The sequence below is a fragment of the Sminthopsis crassicaudata genome, chromosome 4, assembly GCF_048593235.1.
Source record: "Sminthopsis crassicaudata isolate SCR6 chromosome 4, ASM4859323v1, whole genome shotgun sequence".
NCBI classification, from domain to species: domain Eukaryota; kingdom Metazoa; phylum Chordata; class Mammalia; order Dasyuromorphia; family Dasyuridae; genus Sminthopsis; species Sminthopsis crassicaudata.
Window position 1 is genome coordinate 388,128,757 of NC_133620.1, and position 14,218 is coordinate 388,142,974.

The 14,218-nt window shown below is 34.4% G+C and overlaps 1 protein-coding gene across 6 annotated transcripts in view; it reads left to right on the forward strand.

Annotated features, from left to right (window-relative positions):
* ACTN2 (actinin alpha 2) overlaps positions 1–10,655 on the forward strand; it is an 83,669-nt gene extending 73,014 nt beyond the window's left edge. For 5 of the 6 annotated variants that reach the window (XM_074262485.1, XM_074262486.1, XM_074262488.1 and 2 more), the window contains exons 16-21: positions 1,471–1,605; positions 3,814–3,993; positions 5,129–5,275; positions 7,414–7,479; positions 8,470–8,628; positions 10,451–10,655. In XM_074262485.1, the coding sequence (XP_074118586.1) occupies positions 1,471–1,605; positions 3,814–3,993; positions 5,129–5,275; positions 7,414–7,479; positions 8,470–8,628; positions 10,451–10,609 (846 nt within the window). In that variant the 3' untranslated portion in view covers positions 10,610–10,655. Of the gene's footprint in view, positions 1–1,470; positions 1,606–3,813; positions 3,994–5,128; positions 5,276–7,413; positions 7,480–8,469; positions 8,663–10,277 lie in introns of all 6 variants that reach the window. The other variant, XM_074262487.1, reaches the window with a different exon arrangement.
* The last annotated feature ends 3,563 nt before the right edge of the window (positions 10,656–14,218 follow it).

Consider the following 14,218-nt stretch of genomic DNA (forward strand, 5'->3'; position numbering starts at 1 on the left):
TAGACTGACCCAAAGAAGGACAGTCACATGGCATGGGCTCTAAGTAGATTTATAGGGGAAATTTAACCTCATGGACTTGACTGGAATTTCTGACAGGGCATATAGCAAGGTGAAGCTTCCCATGACCTCCATTGAGGGTCGGACCACAAAGCTAAACTGATTTCTATCAGACACGTCTCCCTGCCTGCCCCAAGGATCAATTTTTATCAATTCAGTTTCTCTCTGCCCACCACACCCACCACTCAGGATGCCATCCATTGCTGTATATTTTAGAAGACAAATGTATCCCAAATATGTGAATTCAAGCATTTACATTTTGGTTTATAAAATACTTTCTTCATTGTTGTACTGAATTGAATACTTTTATAATTATTTTATGGGTTAAGGAGATTAAATAACTTGCAAAGTTGCACAAATCAGAAAGAGGAAACAAATCTCTTGACTCCAGGTTTAATGTTATTTTCATTTTATCATATTGCTTCTCTTAAGTGAAGGGAAATTCCTTAGAAGGACATACCTTTTTTGTTAATTTGCTAGCTTGTTAAGCTCTAGAGAAGAGCTCTGTTCAAATCTTATTATAGTCATAAATAGTACAATTTAGGTTAGCTCTGCCTCAATCTTAGGTAAACTATAGTTATCTAATTAAAAACATGACAGAGGTAGTCATCTCACTTTGCTCATATCTTATCTCCAAGGAAAACAAAAATCTACTCATGTAATTCTGTAGAATCTACCTCATCCTTGCAGGTACTTTTCAAAGCCACACTCTTAAAAGATTTGTTTTGAAGTAGACATATTTTTTCTGAAGATACCGAAAAATTTCCCTTTAATTTTGATTTCTTTGACTTTTTAAATCTTGGGGATTCTATGTTTCTCTGTCGTCCCTGACCCAACCACCCATTTTCCCTATGTCTTTTCTTTTTTCTTGCAGTGACCATTTATCATTCATCTTGTCAAGTCTTTATTCCTTCTTTCCATCATTTTCCTTTCTCCTCCCATTCTTGGTCTTTTTCCTTCTCCTTATTCTCATGTCCCTCTCTCTCTTGTCTGCCTTGGGATTGTTACTTGATTGGGATGTTATACTGTCAATATAAGGGATGACTTTTAACCCTTCTTACTGGCAAGATTGTATGATGATCAACTGTGATGAACTTGCTTCTTCTCAGCAGTTCAGTGATCTAAGGCAGCCTTGATAACCTTTGGATGGAAAATACCTTCCGAAAACAGAGAAATATGGAGACTGAATATAAATCAAAATATGCTCTATTCACTTTGTTTTTCTTTTTTCTTCTTTTTTTGTCTCTCATAATTTTTCCCTTTTGTTCTGATTTTTCTCTCTTAACATGATTCATAAGAAATATGTTTTTTTAAAAAGAATATACATGAATAAACTCCCTAAAAATGTTGTTTCTACATGTAACTGAGGAAAATAAAAATAAAAAACCCTGCTGCTGTTGTGTCCTCTGACAGGTGAAACAGCTTGTGCCAGTACGAGATCAATCCCTGCAAGAGGAACTGGCTCGCCAGCATGCTAATGAGCGACTCCGGCGCCAGTTTGCTGCCCAAGCTAATGCTGTTGGACCATGGATCCAGAACAAGATGGAGGTAAATCACCCAGGAGGATGTTGTTGTTTAAGAGAACATCAGAAAGTCTATCAGATAACTTTAAAAACTGTTTACCAACTTAGACAAAGGTTATTCCTTCTCATATTTACCAGCATCAAAATAGTAGTAGTAAGCTTTATTTTTTCTTCATCATCATCAGTAATTTATATTAAGCATTTGCTGTGTTCCAGACACTATGCTGAGAGCTGGAGGAACAAAAAAGGACAAAAGCAAGCCCTCTAGGAGTTTACATTCTAATGGGGGAAATGATTTACAGTTATGTACATTCACAATATATGTCTATAGTATAGATAACAGGTATTCTCAGAGGGAGTTATGATTTATGCCCTAATACATTTCCCAAAAAAGCATTTGAAGTGATAATAATTGCAACCAGACAGTGTTATAGGAGCATATTTTCCACTGTTTCCTCTGTTCACATTTTTATTTGCTTCAGACTGTTTTTCAAATCTGTAGGACTAACTATATAATTATTTGTATGGCTACTTCTCACACACAGGTGTCCTAATCAGAAACCTAAAATGGTATCCCACAAAAGAAAGAGGAAGGAAAGATCTTCATTTGGAGATCTGTTTACTTGGCAATTAGCAAAGGTGTTAGAGAGGGTCTTACTTAACATTTTTTCTGAACGGGGCCTGGAATTTAAATTTAGTATCATGATTATGGAAGAACATATGATTCACCATGTGGTTGTGCTCTGATGTGGGCTACATTGGTTGTCAGCAGGAATAACTCTAAAGTTTTCAGAGCAGTAAATGCTCATTCTCTGAAAATTGTAAATGCTGTTTGTAGTATGTAAGTCTTTGAGTTCCATCTTGTTACAAGGAACAAAGGAAATTTGTCAATTCCCTCACTTCTTTCCTTTAACTAATTTTTAGTTATAAATAATTTTGAAGGTAGAAATAATCTACTGAATATGGCAAATATGTCTGCTATAGGAATCATGCAGTATTTCTAAATGTTAACTCATTGCTACTTCCATACATTACATCTTATTCTTTTGGCCACATCATCCATACTTAGTTAGGGATATTTTAATTCCTATCAATGAGAACTAAATGCTTTATCTTTGGTCTTTCCTCCTATTTCCACAGGATCTTCCTGCATTCTGTTCGCTAGTGTTTTTCTGCAATCCTTTTCTCCCCCATCAAATGGATAGGAAACTGGGCTTAGAATCAGAATTATCTTATTTCAATTCCTGCTTCAGTTGCTTCTTGTCTATGTGATTATGGGCAGCTCATTCAACTTCTCTGGGTCTGTTTCCTCATTTAAAATGAGGAAGGTTGGATTTGCGGACCTCTTAGGTCTTTTCCATATTTAATTCCATCTTTGGTCCCCATCATCAGAACCTATCCAATGCCTTGTCTCTGCTTATCCCTTAGGAGGCTGTTTCATTCCAGCTTCTTTTTGTAGCTAACTCAGATAGAAAACAAGAAACAAAACAAAACAAAACAAAAAAACCCAAACCCTTTTTCCTTGCTTTTTGCCACCTCTTAATCCAGAAAGGAATGAGCAGGATAGTAAAAGACCTTCAGATAATGACCTATAAGGATGAATTTAGGGAACTGGGGGTTTTTAGTTTAGAGAAGACTTGATGGGGATAGGATAGAAGCAAACATTTGTTAAATGGCTATTGTGTGCAATGCACCATGCTAAGCTTTGGGAATACAAATATAAGCAGAAAGACAGAAAGTGCTTCCCCTAGAGGCGCTTACATTCTTTTGGAGGAAGACAACACATAAAAGGAAACTGAAAAGTGGAGAAGATGGGAGGAGGGGAATGCATAATAAAGACTGGAGAATTTGGGACAAGAATGATTAAACTTGTTCTCTTTAGCCCAAGAAAGGGGCTTGATGGTAGGAAGTTACAAACAATCATGTTTAGTCATGATATAAGGATAAATACTCTAGAAGTGGCCCATGGGAAAACAGACTCTCTCAGGGATGAGGTGTATAGATTTTGGCTTCCTTTCACTAGCAATCTTCATGAAAAGCTTAAGTGTCCATTTGTTAGGTATGTTATAGAGAGAATTCTGGTGTGGACTAAATCGTCTCTAAAGTTTTTTTTAAACTCTGAGATTCTATAATACTTCTACATTGTGGACTTAAAGTTGACTAGATTTTCCTGGGTTCATTTGTTTGTGTCTGTGTGACTACTTGTCTTAATCTGTCTATATACATTGAACAGGAAATTGCTCGCAGCTCTATCCAGATCACTGGGGCTCTAGAAGATCAGATGAACCAGTTGAAGCAGTATGAACATAACATCATTAATTACAAAAATAATATTGACAAACTGGAGGGAGACCATCAGCTTATCCAGGAAGCCCTGGTATTTGACAACAAGCACACTAATTACACCATGGAGGTATGTGAGCCAGGAAGTAATTTGTCTTTTTTCTCCCCATTTAATAATTTCATTTTTTCCAATTACATGCAACATTTACATTTATAAGATTTTGATTTCCTTTTTTTGCTTCCTCCCTCTTTCATACATTCCCCTTTCCCCAAGACAATAAGCAATTTGATATTGGTTATACATGTGTAATCATATTAATTATATTTCTATGAAGTAATTTGTTACAATAATAGCAGTTGTATTTATATATTAAGAATAAAATCATAATTAGAATATCCTCATACCTAAGAAGTAGGTGCTGTTTTATAAGTGAGGAACTGAGGTTAAATGACTTATTCAGAGATCCACAGCTTCCAAATATCTGAGCCTAGATTGGAACTGAGGTTTTCCTCATTTCAGATTCAGTACACTATCAACTCTGCCATATAGCACATAATGTTTGACTTTCTTTGCATATATTATTTCATTTGATCCAAAAATCTCCTGGAAAGTAGATGACATAAGTAAAATTCTATTCCATTTTATCAAGTTGATAGTAAGAGATCCCCCAAAATTAATCTGAGCTGTTTCCAAATAAGTTCTTAAAATAGAGAGGTACTTTTTATTCTTGATGTTTTTTTACCCCTAGATTTTTTCCCAGTAGGAGGCATGCCACTATCCAAGTAACATTTGGACAGCAATTCCCTCTTGCAGTTTTAATTGATTTGTCCAGAAGAAATATAGACTATGGGAAAGTCTCTATTTCCTATTTTGAGTAGATTTTTTCATGTTTACAGACAATTGCCTAATCTCTCATTAATAATATAATGCTCCATTTCCATGGAGGGGTCCTGAGTACTTCTTATTAGAGAGTCCAGTTCAGTTCAATAAGTATCATAAAAGTAACCCACTGTATATAAAACCCAATTTCAGGTACTGGAGCGTGAAATAATGTTTAGAGAAGATAAATTGCCTTCTTAGGGCTTACAACCTACTAATAAGAGTTCAACTATATAAAACATGAGGAAAAGACATAATGAAATCTTCTAGCAAGTTCTGCTATTCTCCATTTGGATTGATTCTAAGGCTAAGGGCAGGAACAGACAGAAGGTGATTGTACTAGGTAGACAGAGGAGAACTAACAATTTCCTCTTTTCTCTGGTAGCATATTCGTGTTGGATGGGAACTGCTGTTGACAACTATTGCCAGGACTATTAATGAAGTGGAGACCCAGATCCTCACCAGAGATGCTAAGGGTATTACCCAGGAACAAATGAACGAGTTCAGAGCATCTTTCAACCACTTTGACAGGGTACAGTACTTTTCCTGTTTTCTTACCATAACCCCTGGCTATTCCACAATTGTATAATACCCAATTGTATAGAGTTACCTATAATGCTTTCATCAAAAGGTGGGTGCTGTAATTTTCCTAACTTTACATATGAAGAAAAGAGACTCTAAAAGGTTAAGGGGTTTGCCTAGTGTCGTATGGCTAATAAGTGTCTGACTCTTTTAAGTCAGAAATGTAACTCTAATATGTTACCCTATGTTCCATGTTCAATAAGTAACTAATTCTTTATTGCTTTGGTCAACTCCTGTTGTCCAGGCACTGAATTGAAGGATAGTGGGAAGGATAATTATCACCATAAGATCAGACCTATTTCTTGTTAAAGTTAGGGTCCATTTACTTTTGTGAAGTTTAAAAAAAAAAAAGCTCACTCCTGCTGTGCTTTATATAGGTTAGTATAAATTATGGATCTTTCAGAAACTATCTCACTTATGTCCCTCCTTGGAATCAGGATGGCATTTAATTCAACTCAAGGTCATTAAAATTCCCTCATATAATGTGCTTGTGATACACTCTTTAAAAAGATTATGTAATTTTACTTTATTATTCAAATAATAGAATAACATTTTACTATTCTAAGTACTTAAGTTTACTGACCAGTGGAAGAATGACTAAAGTCTTCATTAGAGTTTTGAGTGGCCACTTGATACTGGTAGATCTTATCTGAATGCTGAAGAAACAGTTCACCCATTTGTAAACTTGTGAAATATTTGTCAGGATAGTCATGTTGTTCTGCCTGCTTATATGCTATTATTTGTCAAGCACTCACCAAGTACAAAATGCTAAATAGAACTAGGCCTAAGATGGAATAGAGGCTTTAGTAGAGAACCTAAGCCTTGGTCTACAGAGGAAGGAACAAGAAAAACTACTGATCCAGAAACCCCCATCTTCTCCATTTGGAAGGGTAAAGAGAAGCACAAATAGGCATGAATGAAACTTGACATATTTATATTATAATTAATACCAACTGCAAATTTTTATTAAGCATTTTTTTAAACTATGTGCAAGACATTATTATAATCATCTACAACCAGGGGAAATTCCACATTAGTCTGAGGAGCTGACCAATTTGTGTGTGTGTGTGTGTGTGTGTGTGTGTGTGTGTGTGTGTGTGTGTGTGTGTGTGTAAAATGAAATACCAGAACACTTTATGCAAAGTATGAATGCATTCTTCATTTCATATTTAACTTGGTATACAAAACTGTTTTATTTTTTTAAACAACATGATTTCTCTTGTGTTTTAATTCACACTATTTAACATTAGCCCAACCCCTCTAACAATAGGATATTAATGAACATATCCATTGATATGATAGAACTATATATTAATCCATTTATCAGCAGAATTATCATTATAATTTTTATTTAAATTTCTTTTTTTTTTAAACCATAAACTCAGTGTTTCAACTTGGGGGATTTGTTGCATGCTACATTTTGTCTACATTTGTAGCCTCTCATCAAAGATGAGTTTGCATATACCAAAATGAGGTTGATACAATGTAAGTTCTGTCTTAGGATACTAGGAAAACAAACTTATAGATGGTAGAAAGGGCATGAGTACTTTAAATTATTATTGTTTGAATGTTATAGAAACTATTATGGCTTATCTATAAGTTTTTGTGTTCTTTAAAAATTATATATAAATACCAATTAATAAATGGCACATAAGCTCATAGCTAGAAGTAGTTATAATTTCTTAGAACCTTTATCATAAAAAACAATTGTCAATAGCTTGTATATTTGTTAGAAGTAAATAATTAAGTTATTTCCCAGAAAGTTTTCTTCCAATGACACTAAATAATGCTTTTTTTTTCTTTTTCTCATTTCTGTATATTCTTTTTGTCTGCTCCTTCTGTGTTCATGATTCTTTTTTTTTTAAATTTTAAAATCCATCTCTTTTTGACATTTAAGGTACTTGTCCTGTTTTGTATGTTGTATGTCAATTTCATTTCTCTCACTATCAACAGTAACTTTACTGGCAATGCTTCAAATCAAATTCCTCTTGTTGGACTGATTCCATCTTGGTCTAACTGCCTACTTTGTGGAGCTAGTGTAATCTTACCCCAGACTTCTTAACCTGTGTTTTTTGCTTTCATCAACAGAGGAAGAATGGACTGATGGATCATGAAGATTTCAGAGCCTGCCTGATTTCCATGGGTTATGATCTGGTATGAACAGAGTTGAAATTGTCTTATAATTTAACAAAATTGAGTTTATAAATTGACAATAAACATAGCAAATAGATGGCTAGGACTTCAGAAAGTGTTTCCTATGTAACATGTTTGAGGTTGGTTAATTTTAACACTGTAGGAGGAAATTGATTTTTTAAAGAATTACTCCCTATTATTATAAGAAAAATAATACAGTAATAACAAAACACATTTTGATTTTTGACTTTTGTGAAAGAAGTTGGCACAAATTAGTCAGAGAAAAAAAGATTTCTCATGATTTTTAGTTTCTCATAATTTTTACGTTTTTAATGTAAAATAATTTACATTTGGGTTGGAAAGTTCTCAATAACAAATTATTTGTTCTCAATAACAAATTTATTCTAACTTTGAGAACTTCAATGAACCCCAAATTCTCAAAATCAATCTATTTATTAAATGTATTAATTTCAAACCAATACTGACCTTTGAAACAAATTCACCAGGTTTAGATTCTAATATCCATACTTCAAATTCGTCAGCACAACTTTTCCAACTTGTCATTTAGAAAAGGTACTTGACCTTTTCCTTTAAGCTGTAGCTACTCTTAGAAAAGCAATGGTAGAAAAGCAATGGTTCTTGGTTTTATATAGCAATCTCTTTGAATTCTTATGTTATTTGTAATGATGAACAAAAGGTCAATGGAATATCACAGTATTAAGCAGATGGCTACAAATTTGTTACCAAAAAACACACTAAAGACAACATACATCAATTGATGCAAAATTATTACATTTTTACTTTGAAGTGATGTTCATCTTATTATTTCTATTTTCTTTACCTTATGGATTAAATAAAATATTCACCAAGTCAGTTGAAATATTTGTTCCTTCAAGGTCTTCTTAAGTTCTAGTCCTAGGGTTAAACATGCAAACAGTAAGAAACTTGCAATTGTAAGAAATAATTGTTAATTGTGGATCATGGGAATGCTTGTTTTGCGTCTTATTTTAGGGGGAAGCTGAATTTGCCCGAATTATGACACTGGTAGATCCCAATGGTCAAGGAACCGTCACCTTCCAGTCCTTTATTGACTTCATGACAAGAGAGACTGCTGACACAGATACAGCTGAACAGGTCATCGCTTCCTTCAGAATCCTAGCTTCTGATAAGGTCAGTTCCTGTTCTCCTGATCGAATTTACCTAAGTGTTACCCAGATGCAGTAGTTCTATGTCAGGTCTGGAGCCTGGAAGACCCAAATTCAAATCCCGCCTTAAGGCACTTACTAGTGTATACTGAAGGTCATTTAACTTCTGATTGCCTCAATTTCCTCATTTGTAAAAGGGGAATTTTAATAGCACTTTCTCCCCAGTGTTGTAAGGATCAAATGAGAAAACTGTAAAGCACTTAGCAAAAGGCCTAGAATATAGTAAGTGATTTATAAATATTAGCTGTCATTATTACTATTTTATTTTTACATTTAAAAGAAGATCTTGCATTTACTACATTCCAGGGTCTATCATATTGAATATCACTGTTACACCCTATATCTGAAAGAAATTTTAAAAATATATGAATTCAAAGACCAGAAACTCATAACATAAAATGATAGTACATTCTGCCCAGATTGAGTTTCATGTAAGGAACCTGCAAAACTATACATATATATTCTGAATTTAGAGCTTTTGGTACAGAAGACAAAAGCCACTTAGCTCAAGTAGCATATGTATTTCAGCTCTTATGATAAGGAATAGTGATTTCTGAGTCTCAGCCATTACATAATGATTATATGAAATCCTCAAGTCATTAAAAAAAAAAGTGAATAAAATCTGAGAAATCTACTTTCCTTTCTTCCAAGGATCTAAGGAGAATATGTTCTAGGTTTCACAGTCTATCAATTGAAATTTAAGAAAATGATCTTATGGGATCCAGAGGCAGAAAGATCCTTAAAGACCATGCACCCTAACTCTCTCACTTTGCTTGGGGTAACCAAATTTTTTTGCAGACAGAAAGAAGTAGAGTTAGGATTGCAGCTTAATTCAATTTGAATGCGAATTTGAATGCAATTCAGTACTACATCCAGTATTTTTTTCTACTATATCGGAATTCCTATTCAGAATCCTACTACAAGGCAAGATATGTGGCCTTCACCATAAAGAACTGACCAAGGATACTAAAACCAATCAATAGGGTCTCATAACTCCAATAAAGATTGTTACACAAATATTTAAAGCAGGAAACTTAAAATAAATTCATTTAGAATGAGTAGCTAAGAAGTGAAGTTTTAATAGGGACAGAAACAACAGTTGAGCCATGTGCTCATTAGCTCTGGATCATCCTGGGTGTGGAGAATTGGCCACTGGCACAAGCTTTCTTTCTGCGGTGCTGCTCTGTATGAGAGGGTCTGAGGTCCCTTCCCATGGGTCTTTAATGTGCACTCTTGGTTCAGACTCAGCAGGCAATCAAAAATCTGCTTCTTTACTGCTTGGTATATGGGAAGCAGTCTTACCTGCATTTGCCTGCATTCAAGTAGAGAGTATAAATGTATTTTAAGAGGCAGGTTTACCAAACCTCCAGTATGGTTTGACAATAGACACATTATGCTCTGAGCCTAGGGTGCCCATTGACCAGTACTCTGTTACACTATCCCCTTTCCCTCAAAAAAAAAAAAAAAAAATGCTTCCTCCAGCAAATCAGCCAGGATATGTTTTGAACACATTATCCATGTCTCCAATCCAGAAGAGTTCTCTAGGATCCTGTAGTGTCAGTATTACATGCCCATTTTATGCATATATTTGGTGGCAGAGCTAATAGCAAACAGATTTTTGGATACAATTCCATGCTATTTCTATTAGCATACTAATTTTTTAAAAATTAAGTAAAATTTCGAAATAAATTTATAATAAGCACCAAGACAAGTTAGGATTCTAAAGTAATATATTTGTGACTTTCTTTCACTCTTAATATGTAAATTGCTGCATATGTGTTTTCCAGCCATACATCCTTGCAGATGAGCTACGTCGGGAGCTGCCTCCAGATCAGGCTCAGTACTGCATCAAGAGAATGCCACCTTATTCTGGGCCAGGCAGTGTACCTGGAGCTTTGGATTATACCGCATTTTCATCAGCACTGTATGGGGAGAGCGACCTGTGATTCTGTAATCATGGAACATCAGAATGCAATAAAAGTTGGAGTAACAGTTTGCTTCGTGGAAACCTTGACAGGCTGTTTTAAGTTAAAGAAAATATTTTTAAGCATTCTTAAAGCTCAATAGTTACCACCCAGTGTAACATGCTAGAAAGTATAGTGTCTATGTCAGAGTGTGCTGCACTAAGTAGGTGTCTTTATTGTGGGTTTCTTAGTTTTTAGCTAGTACAGTATAATATTAGAGGCATTTCAGTCAAGAATGAGAGATCGTTGTTTTCTTGCTTATCCAAAGATTAATTGTAGTTAGATATTTTCATGATTTTGTGGCTTTTGCAGTTCAATTTTAATGTGTGTGAAATGGAAATTTCAGGGAATAGAAACAAACAAGCCAAAAAACCAGAACGTCCTTTAGCTTTTTAGAAGGATTAGGGAAGTGAAGAAGGAAGAGACAGGAAGAAATTTCAACCCACTGTCGATGATGTAGGGACTGATCATCCGTCCTAGGGAAGTCCTTGCTTGACTTGAAACAAGATGTGGGCAAACATTTTAAATGAAGTCATCTGCTAGGGAGAAAGGTGAAGTAGCTAGTTTATAACAAAGCTTTTAAAATTATCTGTAGTGTAGTGTAGTAAAATTATCTGGATCCTCAATACAGATAATCAAGATAGGAGACTATATATAGAGTATGAATTTTTAAATTAACAGTTTTCTATAAATTCTTAATAAGGTCCTAGCCAGAAAAAGGCAAACTTGGTATTCTACAAGGATTTGCTTTCCTTTATGCCTTTAGTTTTCTAACCCCTTATGAGGAGACAGGCAACTTCACATGAATGAAAGTGAATAAGAAAAGATGAATTCCCTCAGACGGTTATAGCAAGTTTCATTATTCTGGAAGAACCTACCTTTATGTCTATAGGATTAACTCTTCCCCTGTAGCATATCTAAATTATATGGTTACATTCACAGTCACATCCATCTGACCTTCATCTAACATAATGTCAAAATCCATCTGAACAAGCACAGTATATAGTTTTATGTAGAGCTATATTCCATAGATGCCATAGTTGTCTTGGTTTCTATTTGAATGTTCATTAAGCTATTACTCCTTAAGCTACCGTATGCTGTGACTTACCCATTTTTCCATCTTGTTGACAGCTTGTAGAGAAATAAAGCAATAACTTTTTTTTTTTTTTTTTACATCTGAGTCCTTAATCAAGAATGGAAATGAAAACAAACAAAAACAGCCACAAAAAGAAAATGAAAGTGAACACTACCTCGTTGCTATTAGGAGCACAGTATACTCCTATAATGGACAGCCTAGGTATTTTTTTTTAAGAGCCCTTCCACCAACTAATTAAAAATGAATTTATTGTTATGCTTTCCCCCTAATCCTCTTAGAACAGATAATCAAGATAGGAGACAAAGTGTGTATTTTTAAATTGACAGTTTTCTATATATTAATTCTTAATAAGATACTAATCAGGAAAAGACAAACTTGGTGTTCTACAAGGATTTGCTTTCCTTTATGCCCTTAGTTTTATAACCCCTTAGGAGGAGACAAACAGCTTCACATTGATGTGCCATGGCTTTTCTATCCATAACTCCTTGAATCTTAAACACATGCTACATTGGTCATCTTTTTTTTTAAGGAAAAAAAAAACACGCCTAATTTTATAGGACATTTGATTTCCTATTTTTTCCTATATGGGAGTTTTGTAATTTTATTTTAAATTGTTTCATTAAGTGTTTGGGAGTTAAAATATAGAAATCCTTTCATGGATGATGTGTCCTGAACAAAATACTTTATAAAAACACTCTCTTTTCATCTTTCTGATTGTAGTACTTCTGATCTCTTGGTTATGGTACTTTGCAGAATTGTTTGATGCATGATTAAGTGACTATAGCTCTGTCAGGGAAGTGAAAAGGTTAAGGTTAAGAAGACCTTTATATCCACTTTTACAAGAGACTAAATGCACTATATTTTCACAATTTTGAAAAAAAATTAGATGACTTATTTTAATGATATACATCAAATTCAGTGTCACTTGGTTGCGTGTTCACCCTCAAATCTGAGACTGTTGCTACTTTTCCACCTCAAATATTCAGAAGGATCAGAAAGAATCTCTCCCGTCTAGCCTATGAGGAAATTGTAGTGTTTATTGCTTATGATCCACATAGTCAAATCAACTTATAGAAGAACTACATTTTTTTTATCATACCACTCAAGCAAGAAGATGAATCAATGCATTTGCTGAAGAATGAAAAAAGAAAATTATCAAATATTCAAATAAAGCACTTGATAAGCACATTTTAAAGTTTCTTATTTCTAAACCTGGATCATGTATTAAAATTGTTTTTTAATAATGGAAAAAGAACTCTGTTTTAATTCTCAAACAATAATCAAAATTTTGTTTTAATATGCCTTTCAGAGGCCTGAAGATAGGGGTAATACACGTTAAGCAACTTAGGGGGGAACAAAATTAATTCCTGGTTGGAAATGGCAAAAGAGCAGTGATCACTGGAATTAAATTGAAAGTCTTTAATATGGATAAGTAATAGGATAGCAGGGAATAAATAGTAAGGAGAAACTCCTGCTCTGCTCACCTAGAAATGTTTGGTAGCAACTGCTTTCTATCTTGGTATAATTGGACTTTGTACATGTCTTTGTATAATTGTATAATTGTGTACTTTGATAGATTCAGATGTTTTATAGAGCTATGATGTCAAGCTTGACAGAATCATAAAATAAATTCCTTATCCCTAGACATCTTTAAGGGGAAGATGAATGACTTACCTATTCAGAGTTAGTCTTATTTCCAGACTTAGTCTACTTTTCTGGGGCCCCTTCTAATTCTGAAATCATCAAATGAGAAAAAGGAGGTTTGGAGGACAGGGGAAAATAGATTGTGTGACTGCTCTTAATAAAGGATAGATATGGCTAGAATTTTATATAGCACTTGAAGGTTTGCAGGGTACTTCATGAATGTCATTTTATCCTCACAACCTTTGGAGATACTTAGTGCTATTGTTTTCATTTCATAGAAGAAACTGAGGCAGTCAGAGTTTGGGTAACTTGTCCAAGATGATACAGCCAATAAGTATCTGAAGCCAGATTTGAACTTAAGTTCAGCACTCTATCCACTGTGTTATCTTATTGTCAGAGCAAATAGACTGAGGCGCTTAGCATTTGTATTTAGTGATAAGATTTATTAGAAATACAATTGTTAATTATAGCAAATAGCTATTGAAAGGAATAGTTGCCCAATAAAGGCATCCCTCAATCAGATATCCCTAGTTTTGTTAGGGTTCAGGTATGCAGGGGTCCCTCAAAATGTATTGGGGTTCCAGATGGGTGTTGTGGGTATCCCAAAAGAACCTGGAAGCTTAGATAATTTCTTAGTCAAGAGGCAAAGTTTTATTATAATTGTAATACTAATTAAAGCAAGCCAAATTTCACGAAGGGAAGATGGCCAACAGCAGGTAACAAGCAGATAAATTTATAGGATTTAAAGAGTACAGAACATGATATCATGGGATTGGGGTTCACATGACATGTGGGAAGCTTGACAATGGGGTTTAACAATCACCCCTCCTATTTCTTTTTTCATGAAACTA